The 23,064-nt window shown below is 37.6% G+C and overlaps 1 protein-coding gene across 1 annotated transcript in view; it reads left to right on the forward strand.

Moving 5' to 3' along the window:
• myo3b (myosin IIIB) overlaps nt 1-23,064 on the forward strand; it is a 154,060-nt gene that overhangs the window by 42,584 nt on the left and 88,412 nt on the right. Inside the window, exons 11-23 of the mRNA XM_026219068.1 lie at nt 2,299-2,383; nt 3,564-3,680; nt 3,875-3,979; nt 4,615-4,698; nt 4,912-5,114; nt 5,192-5,290; nt 5,397-5,511; nt 5,609-5,735; nt 6,538-6,748; nt 8,088-8,235; nt 8,719-8,872; nt 9,059-9,147; nt 9,700-9,829. Coding sequence (XP_026074853.1) covers nt 2,299-2,383; nt 3,564-3,680; nt 3,875-3,979; nt 4,615-4,698; nt 4,912-5,114; nt 5,192-5,290; nt 5,397-5,511; nt 5,609-5,735; nt 6,538-6,748; nt 8,088-8,235; nt 8,719-8,872; nt 9,059-9,147; nt 9,700-9,829 — 1,667 coding nt within the window. The remainder of the gene's footprint in view (nt 1-2,298; nt 2,384-3,563; nt 3,681-3,874; nt 3,980-4,614; nt 4,699-4,911; nt 5,115-5,191; nt 5,291-5,396; nt 5,512-5,608; nt 5,736-6,537; nt 6,749-8,087; nt 8,236-8,718; nt 8,873-9,058; nt 9,148-9,699; nt 9,830-23,064) is intronic.

Consider the following 23,064-nt stretch of genomic DNA (forward strand, 5'->3'; position numbering starts at 1 on the left):
TCAGGGTCCGACCTAAGATCTGGCTGCCTTGACCATGACAGCGGTCATAGACTTGCTTTTATCACTGTCCTCTGATGCAGAGCTGTCGTGCTGGATTTATCACATCTAAATGTGAAACATTTAGTCTAAACAGTCTAGAAATATATGAATCAGAGGCAAACGACCTGTGTGTTGAGGGTTTCCTGTTTCCAGCAGATGGCAGTGTTATCTGTGGAGGAATGAAGCTCCTCGAGTTTATTCTGAGAGGCTGGCATACAGGAACATTCGATTCAGTCGGATTGTATCACTTTAACAGAGTATAAGTCAAACCAAATGGATAACATTAAAAACATAATGAAAGAGTTTCTGGATTCTCCTTAAACATTTTCTTTTAAACTGCTAAAATCCAGCAGATCTCTGAACCCAGAGGAGGGTACACGGGGCCAAAATTTTGTCCCAGGCCTTCTGAATTTAATTGACAACCCTGCCTTTACTATTCTCACTAGCAGAGTTATAAAATGAACTCAAATTGCTCTTAAGATTTGAATGAAAATGTATGTTGCTGAATTCCAAATATAAGTATGTTGAGCAGTGTAAAATATCTTGTTTTGTTTTTGTGAATGTAACCATAAAATGTCATCTTTTTTCTTTCTTCATATTGAAAACAGCCATGAATATAAGGGGTGGTAACATTAATTGTACAAGAAAGAAGCAGGAAACTTTTTGGATCTTTTTTTTTTTCCATGTATGAATGAGGATTTTTCTCTTGAAGACCTTTTGTGATGGTGGTTTAAAGTATGCTGTATGACTCTTTTTTATATGTTAGATATGTTAATCTGATGTGGATCTACTCTGGTTGGGTATTGATGCTTTTGGATAGTTAACTCTTACTAATTAGTGTGATGTCTTGAGTGAAGCTGTTGTTAATTTGTGAATGAGTAAACCAAATGCAGATGTGTTTTTAAATGAGAGATGAAGTTGATGAAGACTCTAAGGCTGAAATGCCTTGGTGTTTTTTTATTTATTTTTTATTGTTATTAAAGTTCTCTTCATCACAAGTGGTGCTGAATTCTTGTTCACATTTTTGTACACAGTTTGCTTCCATGCACCTTGTGAATTGGTTAAGTTGAGCTATTAAATTGGGGGCTGGGATGCTCTGTGGTTGTGAATAAACAGTCAGAGAGTTGCCAGATTGTAGCCCTTATTCCCCAGGCCACATATAATCTGCAAGCCTGATGGTGACAGCGCCTTAATGAGATTATGAGCTTGGCTGTGCTCTCTCTGTTTAGTCACTGATGGTAAATATCAGTGAAGTGATTACAGAGTGAGTGAACACTGATACACACAGAAACAGAGCCACACACACACATAAAGCACAGTGCATGGTGTCTGTACGCTGTCATGTCCCCGGGGCCCGATGGGTTTTAAGAACTGTGAACAGAGCAGCTGCTTCCTCATGATCTAAAGGTCAGAAATACAATAGAGGGTCAAACCCTGATGAAGTGCATTCAATACACACTATAATAGCCTTTATACCCCAGAGGATAGACCTGCATCACACACTGATATCGCATACAGGGATGGCATGGCTAGATGTTTAGTGTTATTATTTTATCTTTTATATTTATTTATTTATTTTTGGTGTGTACTAAGTCAAGCAATCACCACCAGAGTTAAGGATTGCAACAAACCTCTACCACTAAACATTTACCTTGCATGTAACTAACTAGTCCTACACTGTTTGTGTTATGGACATCATTATGATCCTTCAAATTATGCAGCTTATTCATGTGTGCTATTGCATTTGAGATTTGAACCAGCTAGTTGATAAAATGCCCGGGGGGTGGGGGAAACATAGGCGTAATGATGCTGAAAATTAAGGTTTACATCACACAAATAAATTATATTTCAAAATATATTCAAATAGAAATCTGTAGTTTAACATTTTTGATAATATTTAACAATATTTCTGTTTTGTCTATTTCTGATCAAATAATTGCAGTTTTGGTGAGCAGAAGAGACTTTAAGAAACATTATAAAATCTTTCCGACTCCAAACAGTCAAGACTAGAGTATTATATCACACTTGTGGGCTTTTTTTGTCTGTAGAGGCCAGTAAACACCAACCTTTCAGAATATACTAGAAATAGCATAGCACTGTCCTGACAATCTCCAACAACATCCTAGAATCATGGCACTGAGTTTTGCATTTCCTTAAAAATAATAATAATAATAATAATAATAATAATTGTTTATGATTCAATTCTTTTTTTTTTTCATGTTTAATGAAGCAATAACATTGCTGTATTGTCTTTTCTAGGCATGAGCGGATCAATACCCGCAAAACCCTGATCATTGAGAGCTGTCCTGATGATGATCTGGTGAACCTGGAGGTTTTAGATGAGGTATTAGATGATTTGCCTGAAATCTAAACAAAAGCTTTCATTTTCATAATCATACAGTCATATTTCATTTTACTTTTACTACTTTATATATATATATATATATATATATATATATATATATATATATATATATATATATATATATAGATATAGATATAGATATAGATATAGATATAGATATATAGATATAGATATAAACTGAACAGAATTTTCCTCATTCTTAAAGTGATACTCCACCCCAAAATTAAAATGTTGTCATTAGTCACTTACCTCCATGTCGTTTCAAACCCGTAAAGGCTTTGTTCATCTTTGGAACCCAATTTAAGATATTTTGGATGAAAACCAGGAGGCTTGTGACTGTCCCATTGACTGCCAAGTAAATTACACTATCAAGGTCCAGAAAAGTATGAAAGACATCGTCAGAATAGAATCTGCCATCAGTGGTTCAACCATAACGTTATGAAGCTGCAAAAATACTGTTTGTAAGCGAAGAAAACAAATTTAACAAATTTATTCAACAATTCCTTTGTCAACAGTTTCCTCTGTGTCTCTCCACATCACTCAAACTGCCTACGCTCTTCTGTGTCAGCCGCAAGGATGTGCTGTTTTCTTTCAGATCAAAGCATAAATACAGGTAGAAACAGAGCATCCTTGTGGTGCAGCTGACACAGAAGAGAATAGGCAGTTTGAGTGATGTGGAGAGACACTGTTGGCAGATAGAATATTCTGACGATATCTTTCATACTTCTCTGGACCTTGACAGTCTAACTTCTTTGCAGGAAAGTCACAAGCCTCTCGGTTTTCATCCAAAATATCTTAAATTGTGTTCCGAAGACGAACAAAGCATTTATGGGTTTGGACCGACATGGGGACAAGTGATTAATGACAAAATGTAAATTTTGGTGTGGAGTATACCTTAAAAACATGTTTATGGACTGTAAATTGCGAAATTGCGAAATCAGTAAATGTTATTCCAAATAATAACATAACTCCATTTAAAATGTCTAAAATCGCAAAAGTTAAATGAGTTGCAAATGGCGTTTCATGCTGACTTTAAAATGAGGTGAAATTCAATATACAGACCATTACTAAACTGTCTGCTCAGACTGTGTGAATTCAGTGAATCTTGTAGTATAAACAGCAAAGACACATTTCCATCTCCAGGATTTCTCTTTTTCAGGAAACAATCATTGCACATCTTCAGAGGCGATATCAGGATCTGCAGATCTACACGTATGTTGGGGACATCCTCATAGCACTCAACCCTTTCCAGAACCTCAGCATCTACTCTCCACAGGTGAGCTGTGCAGTAGAGAAGAATACATGTCTAAACTATACCAACCTTTGTTAACCATTGTTCATTAACGGTTTTGGTGGAATACATGATTCACATCACACTGTGTAACAGTTGTGTGGGCTTCTGGAATCAAAGCTTCCATGCAGGGAGTGAACTGAGATGTATTTTGTGTCTTAAACTGCCTCTGTTCTCAGTTCTCAAAGCTGTATCATGGGATGAAACGTTCCACTAACCCCCCGCACATCTTTGCCACCGCTGATGCAGCCTATCAGAGCATGGTCACCCTCTGCAAAGACCAGGTACTGCTTTCTGTGTCTGCACTCTCGTTCGTTAAACAATGTAGACTATATCTAACATAAACACAGTTCATTGACTTAGCAGGTTGTCTTTAAATATGGTTTTGCATATCTACGTGGGATTCACCAGTGGTCCCATTTTTTTAAATAGTGTTGACACTATAATTTATTTATTGCTAGTTTTTGAAAGGGAGATAAATTCATATTTGATTCCACACTGACATAAAATTAGGCAAAAAGCTTTTTTTTTTTTTTTTTTTTTTTTTATATTAAATGTTGTTTGAACTAATGGTAATTTCCTTAACAAAGACTATGACAAAAAATGTTAGTTGACAAGCTTTTTTCCCATGACTAAAATTTGTTTTGTTGAATTTTTGCAATCTGGCAACCATACACAATGTTGACTAAATATGATAATAGCTAAAAAGTACATTTGACCCAGGACTAAGACCAAGATTTATTTAAAAGACTAAGACTAAATAAAAAATGGCTGATATATATATATATATATATATATATATATATATATATATATATCTTAATTGCTTATAATTTTACTGCTAGCAAAATAAATAAATAAATAAGAAGAATCATTATTAAATGACAGAATTATGTTTTCAATTGTTTTTACTGTGTAGTGTATAATCATTAGTGGAGAAAGTGGAGCCGGTAAAACTGAGAGTGCCCACCTCATCGTCCAACATCTCACATTTCTGGGCAAGGTTGAGTACGCACATCTTTTATACATTATACATTTACTTCATACTGTACACTGCTGTATGTGCTCTAAAGAAATGCTTCAGGAACCAGTCTTTTGCGTTTTATTTACATGTTTATTTTCCCTCTAATGGCGTCATCATCCGTGGTTGTAAGATTTGCTGATTAAAGATCTGGGTCACACTCTTCAAACATCATCTGTTGTTTTCTACTTCAAGGCTAATAATCGAACGCTCCGTGAGAAGATTCTTCAAGTGAATCCCCTGGTGGAGGCATTTGGGAATGCGTGCACGGCCATCAACGATAACTCCAGCCGCTTCGGGAAGTACCTGGAGATGAAGTTCACACCTACAGGGGCGGTGATGGGTGCTAAGATCTCTGAGTATCTTCTGGAGAAATCAAGAGTCATCAAACAGGCCATGTGAGAAACCCCTGGGCCTAGATCAGTGGCCATTTTTAACATGAATCACTATTCACAGTTTCTATTTTCTTTTGCAGGGGCGAGAAAAACTTCCATATATTTTACTACATCTATGCTGGTCTTTACCATCAAGACAACCTCAAGAAATACAGGCTACCCAACAAAACTGCCCCCAGGTTTGTGTTTACTTGCAGTGAATCAGTGTGATGCTACTACAGATTGTTTATCTACAGTCTCGCTGACTGAGATCAGAGATTCAAGTCACTTTTTCTGCTCTTTCAGATACATTGATTGTGTTAATGGTAAGGTAATGCAGGACATCATCTCCAGCAAACTCTACAAGGAGCAATTTGATGCCATTCAGGACTGTTTCCGTATCATAGGATTTACTGAAGAGGTAAAGCTGGAATTCCAATTTATATATTTTTTAATCAAATGCAATTATTAAAGGGTAAGTTGAGTTCACCATAAATCATTTATATTTTTATATACAGGAAGTGAATTCTGTGTACAGAATCCTATCAGCCATTTTAAACACAGGAAATATTGAGTTCACATCCACCAGCTCTCAACATCAGAGCGACAAGAGTGAGGTGCCTGACTCTAAGGCCTTAGACAATGGTAAGAGCTTTAATAAAACGCTTAAATACACACAGAGCTATAAATAATATAACATATATCAGAATACAGTAAGCACTCTACTTGAAGGCATTTTGCTGAAAACTTTAACTACATAAAGTAGGACATTTACAGAGACATTTACAGATCTCTGCTGTATAATCACTCAGTCATGTTTTATGTATTTTTTTACGGACTAGTTAGTTAGTTAGGATGGTAGTTGGTTGGGTAGTTAGTTTGTTGCCGCTTGTTCAAGCCCAGTATAATCAACCCGAATACAGGGAATGATACACAGGTCACTTTGTGACCCATAACTCCATAAACCTGGAAAATAATATTAGGAAATTCTGTGTGTCAAATGTTAGATTGCAGATAAAACAGAAGTGAAACTCGTTGAAGTTGTTGTGTTAAAGGCTAATTCACACTGAACTGACAAGCACAGACCAACAGTCACAAGATTGCAGAGCATTACTTCTCTTAGATTGAATGGCCCAATAAACACAAATTAAAGATGTTCACCTGGTGAAAACAAGCACTGACCAACGACAGCAGACGTCCACAGGGGTAACACACTGATCTGACAAAACATGCCTGTTACCGTTGGTCAGCGTCGGTAGGTTTAGTGTGAATTAGCCCTAAAGATAAATGCATTATTGATGTTTTGTATTAATTTTAAACCTTTCAAAGAAGTTATACCTTCCATAAATGTTCTGGGTTTGCATCTAATGCACATTTTCCAACTATAATAAATGTGTTCCTAATGAACCATTCCTGATGTTTTTCTGTCTGTATCTGCTGTGTTCAGCGGCCGCTCTCCTCAGTATCGGCTCTGAGGAGCTTCAGGAAGCTCTGACCTCCCACTGTGTGGTAACTCGAGGAGAAACCATCATTCGCACCAACACCGTGGACAAGGCCACTGATGTGAGAGACGCCATGTCTAAAGCCCTGTACGGACGCCTCTTCAGCTGGATAGTGAACCGCATCAATGCACTGCTGCAGCCGGACACCAACATCTGGTACGATAAAATATTACCAGCATTAGCAGAGGTGCATCATTCAGTTTAAGGTTCAAATATACCCAAGCCTACCATTTTACAAAGCAACAGTTCATTAACACAACCTGAACTTGGTTCTCAAAGAAATAGTTTATCACTATTCACATCACCCGTGTGAAAAACAAGTCATGTAGTCAGATCTTAGAAGTATTTTTTTAGAAAACTGTCATGAAAGTACTCCAAAAATGAAAGTTTTGTCATCGTTTGCTCATTTGTCGAAAACAGTATAGGATATTTTGTAGAATGTTTGTTAATCAGGCCGTTGCTGGTAGCCATTGACATGTATTGTAGGAAAAATAATGTAATAGTATGAAGCCAATGGCTACCAGCATTGGTTTGGTTAACAGCATTCTTCAAAATATCTTCTTTTCTGCTCAGCAGAAAGAAATTCATGCAAGTTTGATGCAACTTGAAGGTGTACTAGGCTATCACATGTGCTTACCTTTTATTTATTTATTACTATCTGCAAGTACCTTTTTAAAAATATACTATTATAATTAAATCTACAAGTGCACATTCAATACAGTTAAGCACTCTTCTTTTTCACATGTAGGTTTGCTGGTCTCCCAGCTGGTTTTTTGTTTTTCTTTTTCAGTTATTCTATACTGTTGGCTCATCTTTATTGATTGATTTTTAGTTAATTTAGCGGCAACTTCAAGGTAACTTCTAAGCTTTCATCCCGATCTCCCTCCTTCAATCTCTCCATTACGGATGCGTTTGCATGCGTGAGCATCATCTGCAGCGATGACCTCCAGTCGACAAAGCTCAGAATATTAACATCCAAGGCAAAAGAATAAAAGAGCTATAAAAAAATAGTTTTTTTTTTTTAAATAAATGTTTGATACAGAGTAAAATAATATGTAGATGATTAAAAAGACTTCAGAGCGAGTGGAAAAGCCGTTCATTGATCTGAGCGTATCCTGCCACGGGCTTGTCAGAGAAACCCACATCTTCCATCTCGATGCACACCATCCAAACTCTGGCATTTCCACTCCAATCAGATGCGCCTTCAGCGTTATTGCCACTAATAGCCTGTTAGCGGGAGCAGAAGGTGACCCCTGGACGCTGTCTGAAGAGTTTGGAGGAGATCGCGACTGACTGAATGTTCAGAGACTAGCGCCCGAGCTCTTCGTTAACTGAAATGATACACTCACGCAGACCTGGGTTTTTAAAGGTCTTTGTTTTTGTGTTTTCTTGGTTGACAGGTCGTAAAATATTTAGTTGTTTGGGTCATTAGAGCGCTTAAGGCCTAAATGTGTTGTGACGGTCAGATAATGTTTGGCTCTTGGTGTCTTTGAAGTGCGGCTGAGAGTGGAATGAACGTGGGGATTTTGGACATCTTTGGTTTCGAAAACTTCAAGAAGAACTCATTTGAGCAGCTGTGTATCAACATCGCTAATGAACAGATCCAGTTCTACTTCAATCAACACATCTTTGCCCTGGAACAGGTGAGACTTTCTCTGAGTCTAAGCTGGAGTTGATCTTAAACCCACCACTCTTTATCCTTGAATACATCTGCATCGCTTTAAATGGCAAGTTCAAAAACCTGGTCAAATGTGTAATGAGCTTTTCTCTTCAGCAGAAACTCTCTAGAACTGTTGTTGTTCTGTCTATCAAGTGGTCTGCATTTTTCTTCTGACTTGTGAAGCAGATACGTTTATATTTAATGCATTTTTGATCCCCTTTAGTTGGACTTAAGTACGTCTTTATATGCACTTTCATCATCATTCTGTTGTCTTTGAATGTGGTTAAAGTACTGCTGAATTCTGACAAGCATTAATCATGAACTTATACATTGTTAAATTATTTAATATTGTATCACATACATTGTTGATGCGGTCATTCAACTGTAAGGCTTGCAGGAAATGTAATTTATTTACAAATGTAGTTTTGATGTGATATTGAGAGTGTGTCTGTGTGTGTTTGTTCAGATCGAGTATCAGAGCGAGGGTGTAGATGCCAGTCTGGTGCAGTATGAGGACAACAGGCCCATTCTGGACATGTTTCTTCAGAAGCCCATGGGTTTGCTGTCTCTGCTGGACGAGGAGAGCCGGTTCCCACAGGCCACCGACCAAACACTCGTCGGTAATGCTTTTGAATGAGATCTTTCATGATTACACGATGTTTCACATACATTAATTTTAAAGAAACACACTACTAGCAAATTGTTTTTAATTGAATTATGGCATTGCATTGAAATATGTATTTATTCTTGATATGAGAGGTGAGTTTGATGAGATCCTCCACTCACCTTCAGTGTTTGTGATAAAGATAAGTTTCAGGATAACCTGAGAAACAAGTACTTCTGGACGCCCAAGCGTGTGGAGCTTTGCTTCGGGATCCAGCATTATGCTGGCAAGGTAAATAAAATCTCACTTACCATTTTATTTGCAGCACCTACAGCTTTAACTTGTTTTATATTTATCATTATTATTATTTCAAATGAGGGCAACTTAATTACATTTTAGCAAATAATGTATAACTTAAGCGGGGTGCACTCTGTACGATTTTGGCCAGACAGATTTTGGAAATCCTAAAAGATTCCTCCGATCCATAATTGACCGTTGCGATCAAATTTGACCTCCGATGAAATTCGGGCAGTGTCAGAGAAGTTAAATTGTTTAAAAAAGGTATTTGAAATAGAAGTGTTTTGTTGAATAAGATTAATTATCTTTCCTGTCACTTTTGATCAATTTCTTGCATAATTGCTCAATAAAATTGTTAATTTCTTAAAAATGTATAGATATTTTTATATGTACTGTAACTGACCCCAGATTTTTAATGGTAGGTAAATGTAATCAATATCTACTGCAGTAATTCATTAGCATGAAATGAAAGCCCTGTAATGTCAGAATATAAGAATTTCCTGCAAGTAAAGTGTGTAATAAAATGTCTTGTCTGTTCTCTGTCAGGTGTTGTATAATGTCAGCGGTTTTCTGGAGAAGAACCGGGACACTCTTCCTGCAGACATTGTGGTGGTTTTGAGGACGTCAGAGAACAAACTCCTGCAGCAGCTGTTTTCCAGCCCTCTGACTAAAACAGGTACCAGAATCATTTAACTTCATGTTAGCGGCTCATGTCACCACAGCCCTTCTGTCACGTCTCTGGCCAATCAGAAATGACTGTCAGGTCCCAGACTTCTCTTGACAAATGTGGTGCCACGGAGCATCTAGGAGGCTGTAAAAGAAATGCAGTAAATGTGTTAAAACTGTCCCAATAGCTTGAGATGCTTCACACCCCATTTTCGGCTTCCAGGGGTCACTGGATCATGTCAGGGCCAATGGGCGAGAGCTACATTTTAATTCCTGATGGGGGATTGTAAAATGTTAAGGGTAGCTGGTGTAAATGTTTGTTGTATAACATAAAGCAATCATTTAAAAGTGATGTTCACACTTGAGCCCTTGAGGAAATGATTGTTTGTCTTTTTGCTCTGATGTTAAAGGTCAATCTCAGGTCCACAGAGCTGCTGAGAGACCACATTACTGAGACAATATGCTGAAGCACATTTCCCCAGATTTAGGATACAAAATACACATATAAATTTTCTTAAATATGTATGAGCTTTAAGCGTGAAATTAATTGGCATAAAATTATCTAAAAGCACTAAGAATGAGTAACAGGAATGTAGATTTAGCCTAAATAAGCTAACCCTAGATTTTTTTTTTGTTTTAATTATTGTTTTTAATTAGCAAGAATGTATTACATTTATCAAAAGTGATAGTAAAGGCACATTTATAATGTTACAAAAGACATATTTATAAAATATTCAAATATTTCAAATAAATTCTGTTCTTCTGAGCTATTCATCAGTTAAGCTCAAAAATCCCTGATAAATGACCCTATAAATCACCAGCTACAATAATTAAAAATAATAAAAACTTGTTTTTTTTTAAATCACAAAAATACCATCTAATTGTAAAGAGGCAGAGCTGTTTTCAACACTGAATCAGCAATGTTTCTTGAGAAGTAAATCAGAATATCAGAATGATTTCTGAAGGATCATGTGACACTGAAGACTGGAGTAATGATGCTGAAAATTCAGCTTTACATCACAAGAATAAAATACTAAATAAAAAAAATTATATATATATATATATATATATATATATATATATATATATATATAGACTGTAATAATTTTTCTCAATATATATATATTTTTTACTTTATTTTGATCAAATAAATGCACCCTCGATGAGCATAAGATATTTAAAAAATATATAAATCTAATAATAAAACACACACACAAACTATATATATATATATTACTGACTCCAATTTTTGAATGGTACTGTACATAGTTCACTCTCATAACAAAAATGCTGTAAACAGAGAGCATTGTGGGATATAAATGAATTCTTTCTCTAAATGCATACGCCAATTTTGTGAAAACCATTTCTAATATTGTGTTCGTTTGTTTGAGTTTTGAGTTTATGTAAATGCAGCCACCCGTTGAATGTGTGGTCTGACTTACTGATTTTACAGTGTGACTGTGTGAACATGCTGTGTGGATCTAAAACTCTAACAAGTCAGCTGAATTCAGACACTGTGGCCTCTCTCTCTCTCTCTCTCTCTCTCTCTCTCTCTCTCTCTCTTTATAAATATAAATCTCTCCTCCATTATCTCTGGAGTGGCTGATCTCCAGGCAGAAGAACAGTGGAATAGAAAGGAAGGATAGAGCTGTGGATGGATGTGTTTTCATTTCCTCTAAGCTGTCCGCTAGGCTCCCGCTGCTTCTCTGCTATCTTCTGGAGTTTGGGATATTCCAGCGATAAGATTCTCAAATTCCCTGAGGAAGAAAAGCAGCTATTTTGCCCAGTAAACTGCTTTTCCTCTGCTATCGTTCTGCTAGCCAGGTGCTTAATAATGCCAAGAGTTGCTAGACGGTCACTAGACTTAGTGAGGTGTGTGAATAGGAGCATGCTGGGTAATTATAGGATGTGTATTTTCATACCTCTCTTTAGTTAAGCCGCTCTCTCTAGTTGGCCGCTCCCTTCGGCTACCTGTTAATGAGTGTGTTTAGTCAGAACCAAATGAAAAGATTTGAAGTAAATTAATGTGTTGAGCTTATATTAAAGTGTTGGATACTATGCTAAATGGAATAGAAGAATTTTATTGGTCAATTTGAGGTGTGCAGAGAGAGAGAGAGGGACAGGGAGTGAGTAAATGAGTTAATTCCCTTTAGTTCCAAATCCTAGGATTTTGAAAATGGTATTAAAAAAGGTTATGGATGGTTTATTATTTCAGTGGATTTTGAAGCAGACATATTCATGCTTCCTTATTCTGAAAGCTAATATAAATATTATTTCTACATACAAATGTACATATATATTGTTAACATGAACTGATTTTTAATCCACATCAAAGCATACACTGTTTTATTCTTATTCTTATTCTTATTCTTATTCTTATTCTTATTCTTATTCTTATTCTTATTCTTATTCTTATTCTTATTCTTATTCTTATTCTTATTCTTATTCTTATTCTTTAATACCTCCAGAAAGTCTTCAGGATGGGTCTCCTTTTTTTTTTTTTTTTTTTTTTTAACTTTTAATACTTAAAATTAATACTTTTCTTAAGCAATGACACAAAAGGGAAAGTAAAGACAATTGTACAATTACCAAATATTTTATTGCAATTAAAATGTATTTATTTAACTTTATATTCAGATTTGCCATCACATGAAATCACCAAATTAGTCTTGGTGAGTCATTTAAAAATAAATTATATATATATATATATATATATATATATATATATATATATATATATATATATATATATATATATATATATATATATATATATATATATATATATATATATATATATATATATATATATATATATATATATATAAACCATACTAAAAGCAAATAAAAAAATCTTGAATGTTATGTACACTTTATTTTAATATAAATCTGATGTATAACTAACTATAAAAAGTTCATTTACATGATACTAATTTGAAGAACCTATAATGAATCCTTAAGTTTTTTTTTTTTTTCAAACTCAATGACTCTATGCAAAAAAAAATGGTTCTAGATAAGAAAAGGGTAATCCATTTTGATAAAAATAATATGCTAAAAAAATAAAAACTGAACCGTTATTTTGAACCTGATTTAATCTGTTTGTCCTTGGTGACTTAGTGAAGTTCATCTTCTTCATCAGAGTGCAGGGTGAGCTCAAACCAGTAGGGGTCAGGATCGATGATCTCAGTCACAGAGTGGCTTTGTGTTGATTAGACAGAGCATGCTGTTTTGAAGTCAGTGATGTTAGTAGCATACAGTATGTGCATGCTGTAAAATGAGAACTGTGCTGAAGAAATAATATTTGAGAAAGAGCTGTGGAGGTCTATTTAGAAATGTTGACAATAAAATTGAAAATAAAATACTTTTAGCATATCATTTTTATTTAAATAACAGTTAATTACTATTCCTAGATTGTTTTGTTGCACTCTGGGTTACTAATTAATCCTAAACTGTCAGATTTCATAATGTTACATGGTACAATTCTGAACTCTGGATAAACTGATTTACATATTCATGGTTAGCTAAAGCACTGTTTTTAAAATGTATAGGAATGTATAACGGAAAAAAGCATGACTGCAATTACTACTTGTTCTTCTGTACAGATACAGTGGATATTGAAAATAATTACCTCCCTTTAAAATAATCTAATTTTGTTGCTTTAAGGTCTGAAATGAAGACGGACAAAGTTTCTGTGTTATCCAGCTATATATATTTAATCAGTGCAACTCAAAACATCCAAGTGAAAGATAAAACACCAACATGTCAGAAACAAACAAATAATTAAATATCCAGAATCGCTGAGTTGGAAAAAAAGGTTCTCACCCCCTTGTTACCTTGTTACTACCCCTTCTCACCTTTTGCATCTCTATCTTTTTCTCCTTCAATCACTGTGTGGTCAGTTTTGCTATGTGCTTTGGGTCACTGTCATGTTGGAAAGTAAACCTTTTTTCCCATTGGTGACTTTCTGGCAGAGAGCAACACATTTTCCTCAAGAATTTGACAATATTTTGCCCTATCCATTTTTCCTTCTATCCAAGTGCTCAAGTCCCTGCTGCAGAGAAACACCCCAGAAACAACCCACCTCCTCCATGCTTTACTTTAATGCTGTTATTTAGATGGTGACCTGTATTGGATTTTATTTGGTGTTGAGGCCAAATAATTCAATTTTACTCTCATCTGTCTCAAAATCTTAAGCTGCGTTTTGGCAAAGCTCAGTTGTGACTGCATATGGCCTTACTTGAGAAGTGGCTTTTTTCTTGCAACCCTCCCATACAAGCCACAATTGCGGAGAATTTGTGATGTTGCAGCCAGTTTAGAGCGTCCTTATCCAGGCAGTAAGACATAAAGCCACTCAGGTTGTGTAAAGTGATGTAAAATGATTTTTTACACATTTAACAACTAGTAACAAAGTTTTGTTACACATTTAGTAACAAATACTAAACAACGTGCCATACCACTAAACTTGCCATGAGTTGAAACTGCTCCTGTGGTTCTTCCTACTCACCACCAGAGGTCTCAGTCTCTTGAGTTTTAACCCCTGTTCATGTACCCCATTTCCCACAAGCCCACGTGCCTGGAACTCATTACTCTCACCTATTGCCCATTACCAGGACTATATAAGTGGTGCACTCTAGCTTGTTCTTTGCAAAGTCTTGTTCTCTGACAATTCTGTGCATTCTTCATTTTTGTTTGCCTTTCTTTTGCACGATTCTGGACTGTTTTCTCATTATTGATTCTCTGCTGCCTGCCTATAATTTTGCCTGGACACTGTTTATGATTGTTGTGCCGCCTGCCCCGAACCATTGCCTGTTTACTGACCTTTTTCCTGTGGTGTCTTGGGTACTGTTGGAGATTGACCCTGCTTGTTTGCACACTGATACATTTTATTTAATAAAGCTGCATATGGATGTAAACCAGACTGATGGTTCATTACAGAAGACTTTGCCACCCGCCAATCCAGCAGCTCTCCAACAGCTCACATCGGAGGTCTCTGCTCAAGCTAACATCTTAGCTGTGCATCAGCAACAGCTCAACCAACACTACCCGAGGAGCTAGTTGAGAAGTTCTGCTTACCCACCACTATTCCTCCGAGTACAGTGTCTACTTCCACCACAAGCTTGAAACCCATGTGTGCGGTATCTGTTTATCCCTGCCTCATCTTTCCCTGAAAGTTTGATGGGTCCCCTGCCAAGTGTAAAGGTTTCCTGCTACAGTGCTCTATGTTTGTTAACCAGCAGACCTATTTTTATAGGTTATATCCCACAATTGGTAGCAGGATTTTGTCTGTGTGCTCGTTGCTCACAGGGCTTTGGAATGGGTCACCACTATCTGGGGAACCCAGGGATTCATTTTTTCCTCATTCAATATATTTTTCCAGGGAGGTGTACGAGCATCTTGGAAGTGGCCGGGATGTGGGAGACCAACTACTGTCACTTTGACAGGGTAAGAGCACTGCTGTGGAGTATGTTCTCAATTTTCTGACTTTAGTGGCTCAAACCAACTTGGTGGAGGATACTTTGAAAGTGCTTTCTCACAAGGGACTAAATTTGAATCTTCAGTCTGAATTGTCTTATCATGGTGAAGGAATGGATTTGAATCGGTTCATTGAATTGGCGATTCATGTTGACAGCATTAAGTGAGCTCGAAGACTCACAATTACCGTTACTGAGACAACCCCCACTCATCAGAGCCAGAACGAGCCAGAACCGAGGCAATCTCATTGATATTTACTTTTACTAAGCAAAATTATATACCGGTGACTTCCTGTGTATCTCCTTTGTCAGTTTATTGCCTTCCCACCGACCAAGCAACTGTGCCATTGAGTTACTGTCAGGTACTATGGCCCCCTTGTCGTTGTATCTTCCCACTGTCACAACCAGAATCTGAAACCATGCAAAATTACATCAAAGAGGAACTGGCCAAGGGTTTCATCAGACATTCATCAGACCTTTCCCCCTTGGGGAAGTAATGGGCTAGTTGTTTGAGAGTTTGACTCCTAACCCTAGGGTTGTGGGTTCGAATCTCGAGCTGGCAATACCACGACTGAGGTGCTCTTGAGCAAGGCACCGAATCCCCAACTGCTCCCCGGGTGCTGCAGCATAAATGGCTGCCAACTGCTCCGGGTGTGTGTTCACGGTTTGTGTGTGTTCAATGGTGAGTGTGTGCACTTTCGATGGGTTAAATGCAGAGCACGAATTCTGAGTATGGGTCACCATACTTGGCTAAATGTCACATCACTTTCACTTTTTCACTTTCACAACCTCTGCAGCATCAGTCGTGTTCTTCTGCATGGAAAAGATGGTGGATTTTGATCCAGCATCGATTATCGTGGTCTCAAAAAAATCACAGTAAAGTTTTTCTACCCCTTACCACTTGTACCTGCAGCCTTACAGCAGCTGCGATACATTTCCAGACCAGATGGTGTATCAGCACCTAGAGACAACCTCTACAACCTCTACCTCCCGGGTTTCGGCAAAAGCTCCCACTCTTTTGGGAAGTCGTGGCCTAATGGTTAGAGGGTTGGACTCCCAATCGAAGGGTTGTGAGTTCTAGTCTCGGGCCGGACGGAATTGTGGGTGGGGGGAGTGCATGAACAGCTCTCTCTCCACCTTCAATACCACGACTTAGGTGCCCTTGAGCAAGGCACTGAACCCCCAACTGCTCCCCGGGTGCCGCAGCATAAATGGCTGCCCACTGCTCCGGGTGTGTGCTCACAGTGTGTGTGTGTGTGTTCACTGCTCTGTGTGTGTGCATTTCGGATGGGTTAAATGCAGAGCACAAATTCTGAGTATGGGTCACCAAACTTGGCTGAATGTCACTTTGGGGGAAGTCGTGGCCTAATGGTTAGAGGGTTGGACTCCCAATCGAAGGGTTGTGAGTTCTAGTCTCAGGCCGGACGGAATTGTGGGCCTGAGTGTTCACTGCTCTGTGTGTGTGCATTTCGGATGGGTTAAATGCAGAGCACAAATTCTGAGTATGGGTCACCATACTTGGCTGAATGTCACTTCACTTATTACAAGGTCAGCAGAGACCATGTCAACTATATGAGCCCCAGAGACAGCTGCCCTAGGAACACCTCATCAACTAGACGGCCATATGGACAAGATCACAGGACCCAGACAATCCTCTGCACAATCTGACCTGTGTTGCAGCCTGGAATTAAACCACACCATGCTGATTTTGTCTGGCTAAGAGGACAACTGGCCCCAACTGAGCCTAGTTTATCCCAATGCTTTTTTATCTATTTCTGTCACCAATGGAGTTTTGGTTCCTTGCCACTGGTGCCACTGTTGCCTTTGGCTTGCTTTTTTGCAGTATTGTCGGTATTTTTAGCAGTATTGTCGGCTTAATTGCACAGAAACTATTGGAAGAGAGCTGAACTAGATGATGACATCACTTAATCATCAATGAACTGATTTTAAACTGCTCGAATTGCAACATCAATAAACTGTCCAAACATCTGCCAACCGAGTTGCTCCAAACATTTCCCATTTCTCTAGTCTTCAGTTGACTAGAGGTAAACATCAGCCTCACCTCTGGCTACCATCCCCAATCCAACAACCAAACAGAATGTCTAAACCAAAAAATCACCTGTTTCCTCAGAACATACTGCATTTAGAACCAATCCGACTGGAGTATATATTTGTTCTGGGTAGAGTATGCACAGAATTAATTGAGAAAACCCCCAGCAGAGTTGTCACCCTTTCAGTAAATCCTTGGTTATCAACCCCGGCTATTTTCCTGGTCAGGCGAACCCACCCAACTTGGCTAGAAAGGAAAGAAAGCCACAAAGCCCATGTACATCTTGAACATGCCCTGATATGCCAGAAAGGCCCTTTACAAATTATTGTATTTCTCCCACATTTCATGACTCACTTCTAAAACCTGCTGGTGGTCTGAGAGGGGAGGTTGAAGAAGGCAACTCAATGGGCCCCTCACCCATAATTGTAGATGGCGAGGAGGCCTACCACAAGTTCGCCCTGTGGTTCCTCCCACTCATCACCAGAGGTCTCAGGGTTTTAACACCTGTTTATGGACTCCATTTCCCACAAGCCCACACACCTGGGAACTGTCACCCCTTGCCCATTAGCAGAAATATTTATGTGGTGCACTCTAGCTTGTTCTTTGCAAAGTCTTTTTCTTGCCCTTGCTGACAATTCTGAGCATAAATCTTTTTGGTTTGCTTTTCTTACGTATGGTCCTGGACTGTTTGCTAACTATTAATTCTCTGCTGCCTGCCTGTTGTTTTACCTGGACACTGTTTAGGGGATGTTGTGCCACCTGCCCCGAACCATTGCCTGTTTAAGTTTTACCTTTGTTGCCTTGGATACTGTTGTTGAAGATTAGACCATGCCTATTTGCACACTGACGGTTCATTACAAAACTGTTTTGCCACAACATTGTTTTTTTTACACTGTATTTTGGCAATGCCATTCAGAGTAAGCGCCTCAGAATCATCCAATTCTAGTGTTAGATACATTGAAAGACACTTTTAAAAGAAAAATCTGTAACTCAGAGAATGAGGGGCATGAACTGCTCAGTGTTTTTATAAGAAATGTTATAGTAATGTTATATTAAGATTTAGCTTTAATTAGTTGCACAAAGTTTAGATGTCTCTTCAAACCTTTGAAACTGCAGAATAAACACTGGCGCCCATTAGAAGGCCATGCTCTGAGTTCAGACCTCTGGTTTGGGTCTGGGGTCAGCCTGCAGTCCATGTGGTTTTGTCAGAGGAAATGGATTATATTTGCATGAACAAATTCCCCTTAAGCCAGAGCTGTGTGGATTTAGGGTTTCAGGGTGTTTGGTTTGGCTTTGATTTAGAAAACTCCATGGGGCTTTTAGTGCAGGCCTGTGGCCACACTGCATGTATATGCTCCTCTGTGCAGCCTTCTAGTGGATTTGCATAGAACATCTGTGCATTAGAACAGAACTGTATGGTATTCTGGTTACTAGAGATGGTTGCTCTCGAGGTCTCTGGAGAGGACTGATGGTGTTTTTGCTGTGTACAGAATGGATTGTTGAGTAGTTTGTACATATGGACTGAATGAGTAGAGTCAGACCGGCTGTTGAAATTTGCATGTCTAAACTTAGTGAGGTCTGAAAGTGATTAGAATTTTCCAGTTGAATAAAATATATTTTATATTTGCTTTATATTAGATTGGTTCCAGAACATTTTATTTAAAACATGAAAAGCAAAATTAAAATAGTCTTTTTCAACATTGTTCTTATTCAGCCTTAGTAACTTTAAAGGGGTAGTCCATCTAAAAATAATAATAAAAACACACATGCATAATTTCTTACTCTTGTGTCGTTCTAAACTTCTATGCCTTTATTTCTTCCACTAGGAAAAAAAAAATATGAAGAAATATCTATCAGAATGTCACATATTATCTGTTATTTCGCGTTTATTTTGATATTCTTGTACTCGTGTACTCATGTTTTTTGTAATGTTCATTTTGTTATGTTCATTATGCGTTATGTTCATTATCAAAAACAGTACATAACGTAACTACCTCATTCTTTACACGGTGAAATGGAATTATTCTGACTGTTTGAGTTTTATTCAAATTAATCGTGGTCCTTCTATACATTTCTATCATGATAACCACAGTTTAAACCACACATACTGCATAGCACTTCAATACTATGATAAAATGTCTAACTATATGGTTTCTACATATTTATATGAAAAACTGTTGTCTAAATACATTTAGTGTAAATGCACAAATGTCATAGCTTAATCACAAAAAACACTAATTATATTCCATTAAATTTTTAATATATCGAATACATTTCCACATTAATAATCTAATAAATGAACAATGTATTCAAGCCCTTCACAGTGTATCTCACTGTGCTTTTTTGTGGTCGAGTGACAAAGACTCATCTGCGAGAAAATGCATCTGCATTGCCATGCATGCATAAGCTCATGCTGCGCTGCCATTTGAACTTTGAGCCTAGTGGATAAATGGTCCATGTGACACGGTTCAAATTATTAGCACTGTTTCATTCTGTTTTTGGTGCATAAACATTATATTAGACATCTATCTAACTCTTGTTACCATTTTATTGAGGAAAATCAAATCATGATAATTATAATTATCATTAATGTTTTATCACCCAGCCCTAGTCTCAACACAGTTTATCACAATCTGCTACATATGGGGCCAATCAGAGTACATGTCCACCAACAAAAGAACCTAAAATGGGTGCACTGGAACTTTGTGCAATGGAAGAAGGTCGTCTGGTCCGATGAGTCCAGTTTTTGTAAAAATCACATGGATAGCTGTGTAAGAGTGTGCCATCTACCTTGGCATGATGATGCATTGTGAGACACCAGCTGGGTTTCCATCAACCTGCTTGTATGCGCATCTTGAAGTATTGCATCAGAATCGAGTGATGGAAACGCAGAATTTCAAATAAAAATGCCTTAAGTTGCAAAAAGATTTTTACGCTCGCTTGAGGTGGTTTTTGACAAACCTCAGCGTTTTGGCACGGTTTTGGCAGCACACAGAGGACCAACAGCATAATAGGTAGATGGTCATATTGTCGGTCATATTGAAGTTCATGACGTGACATGATTACTAAGCTGGTCCAAATATATCCAAATTACTATGATCAGATGCTTTCTTAACTACTGTTTGTCATTTGTGTTTATTTTGTTATTGAGGGGAAAGCTTGCAGCAGATATTTACATATTTATCTATGACGTGATGTTCGCTAACAGGCAACCACTGCTCAAGTTAAAAAACAAAAACTTTGTCATGAGTATATCAGGGTCATTTTCAGTACAGAAGATGCAGCTCAGTGTTGTACTCTCACAAGTATTACAATCTTTCAAATAGGAGAACCACTTTTTAACTTCAGCTTGACCTCAGGGCAGCGGCGTGTTAGGTCGACAAAATCCCTTGCTGCTTTTCCAACTGTGATATTGGGTCTTAGTCACACTAAACTGGCCCAGCAGACCATTTACTGATTAAAGCAATCCACATACAAGAATCCAAAGCCCTTTACAGTGGACAGAACTAACGTGATTCTCAAATGGATGGCTCAAACCGCCTCTGGTCAAGCACTCAACTGAGAAGGTAGATGGGGCAGGGCTTCTCGCACTGGAACAATCACATTTGGCTGCTTTCTGAGCTGAGTTTCAAAAACATTTCATATTTGTTTAAAAGAGCAGAGAGTGTCTGAATAAGATATGAAGCATAAGGAAAAGACAGGAGATACGAAGGCGCTTTCCTCAGCAGAAGTCAGCTCGTGTAGACTGCTGTCTGACAGCTTTGATTGTCCCCATGTGCCGACAGCTCATTCCTGGGCTTCACATGCATACTCTGGGATGAAAGGTGTCACACTAAAGCAGGGATTGCTTTATAATCCAGGGCACATTGACTGTTCTGGTCAATAGAAAGGCAACACAAGTGGCAGCTTGGGCCGCTGTTCTCTGTGAGGTTCTTACTGGGCTTATTTTTCAAAGTGAATGCACAGTGCTTTCTTTCTCTTTTTTTTCCCCGTCTTTCGTTCGGCAGCTTGTGTCAGAAGCACATGTGAGAAGAGATGCTGGGTGTCATCTTTTTTTTTTTTTTTACAGGCCTGTGACTTAACAGACAGATTGACTGACCTGATGGGCAGGGTGCACACACACACACACACACACACACAATTTATTTTCATTGTGTCCTGATCTCTCTCTTGGATTCTGTGTTTTTTCAATAGAAATGTACTATTTTTCTGAAACACTTTGATGTTTTTCAGAGTTTAAATGATTGTAATTATGTCTCTCTCAAAGCTAATATCAGAAGTAGACATAAAACGTTATTTTGCTATATGTATTTGAGTTAGCTATTTATAAAAAGTCTATTATGTGAGTGATTAGTAAACAAGAATAACACATAGATCATTCTCTGGAAAGGGTGTCATTTATGCTCTGTTTGTGACCATAGCTGCATTCACAGGTGATTCATTTAAGAAATATTCAGTGAGCCTTGTGTGTGAATGTCAGCCAGAATGGCAGGAAATGTGATTAATTACCAGAATCGATGCCAGCAAGTGTTTTTATGAACAAAGCCAGAGCTAATACCGTGAAGGTTTGTATGTGTCGTAGTGATGATGTGACTGTTTGACTGGGGGATTCGGCATAGCACCTTAAGGTCTCTGTATCCTCTCAAGTCTATAAAACCTTGTTTATTAAGCAACTTTTACAGTAGGTTGTGGACATCAGAATGACATCTCCATGCTCTATCCTTTCCTACTTTTCTCTAATCTTTTCTCTTATTATATGAACACGTCAGAAAGAAGTGATGATCGAGAGAAACCTTGTCGTATGAGCACATAAATGAGACTCCACTGATATTCTATCCCACACCATTGCAAAAAGGTACCAATGAGTTTGATCGCTCGCAATGTCATTAAAATGATGAAATTAAATACTTCCACTGTTGTCCCAAAAATCCCTGCTTTACAAGTAGTAAATTAGATGTAAGGGGGAAAAAAGCGTCATGTTGTGACATTTAAAAATTTAAATCTGGAATGTGTGTGAATGCAAGCACAGAATACGGAGAAGCTCTGGCAGTGTTGTAAGCTCTTGACAGCAGCCAAATTATTTGATATCTTTGACTATATAGCAGTGTATAATTCAAAATAAACCTAAAAATAAACCCTTAATTGTGATTTAATTGTAATTAACGAACCATGGTTAATATGTAAAGTAACTACAAGTTAAAAGTTCTAACTAGTAATTGTATCAATAAGTATGAGTATATTTATGTGCAAATACTTCTTTCCGCACACCTGCATGCCTTAATCATTAAGACAAGCTCATTACAGTCAAGCCTAACCTGAACCCATAACCTTATATTACCCAGTATTTTCTTAGGTATGTACACATAAGTAAAATGCACTGTAAAATAAAGTAAAACCAACGTTTTAAATGTGATGACTTTGCACAAAACATTAAAGAGAAATGTCCTGGGTTCTTCATTTTTCATTTAGAATGTGTGATGTTTTACACACAAACTGAGTGATTATAGACTTTCCTCAGCTGGCTATTCAAATTATAAGTATATGAATAGAAAACATACTGACAGGATATAAATAATGTTGTGCTTCAGGGTTAAGCTTATAGAATTAATTGGAGTTGGGGGTAGTATTTTAGAAATCAACCTCCATATGAAAACTCCATATTTGTTGAAAACTGAATATTGGGGCGTTGCAGACTTACAATTAAATATGATGTATGTGTGGTGT

The sequence above is a fragment of the Carassius auratus genome, chromosome 34 (genome assembly GCF_003368295.1).
Source record: "Carassius auratus strain Wakin chromosome 34, ASM336829v1, whole genome shotgun sequence".
NCBI lineage: Eukaryota > Metazoa > Chordata > Actinopteri > Cypriniformes > Cyprinidae > Carassius > Carassius auratus.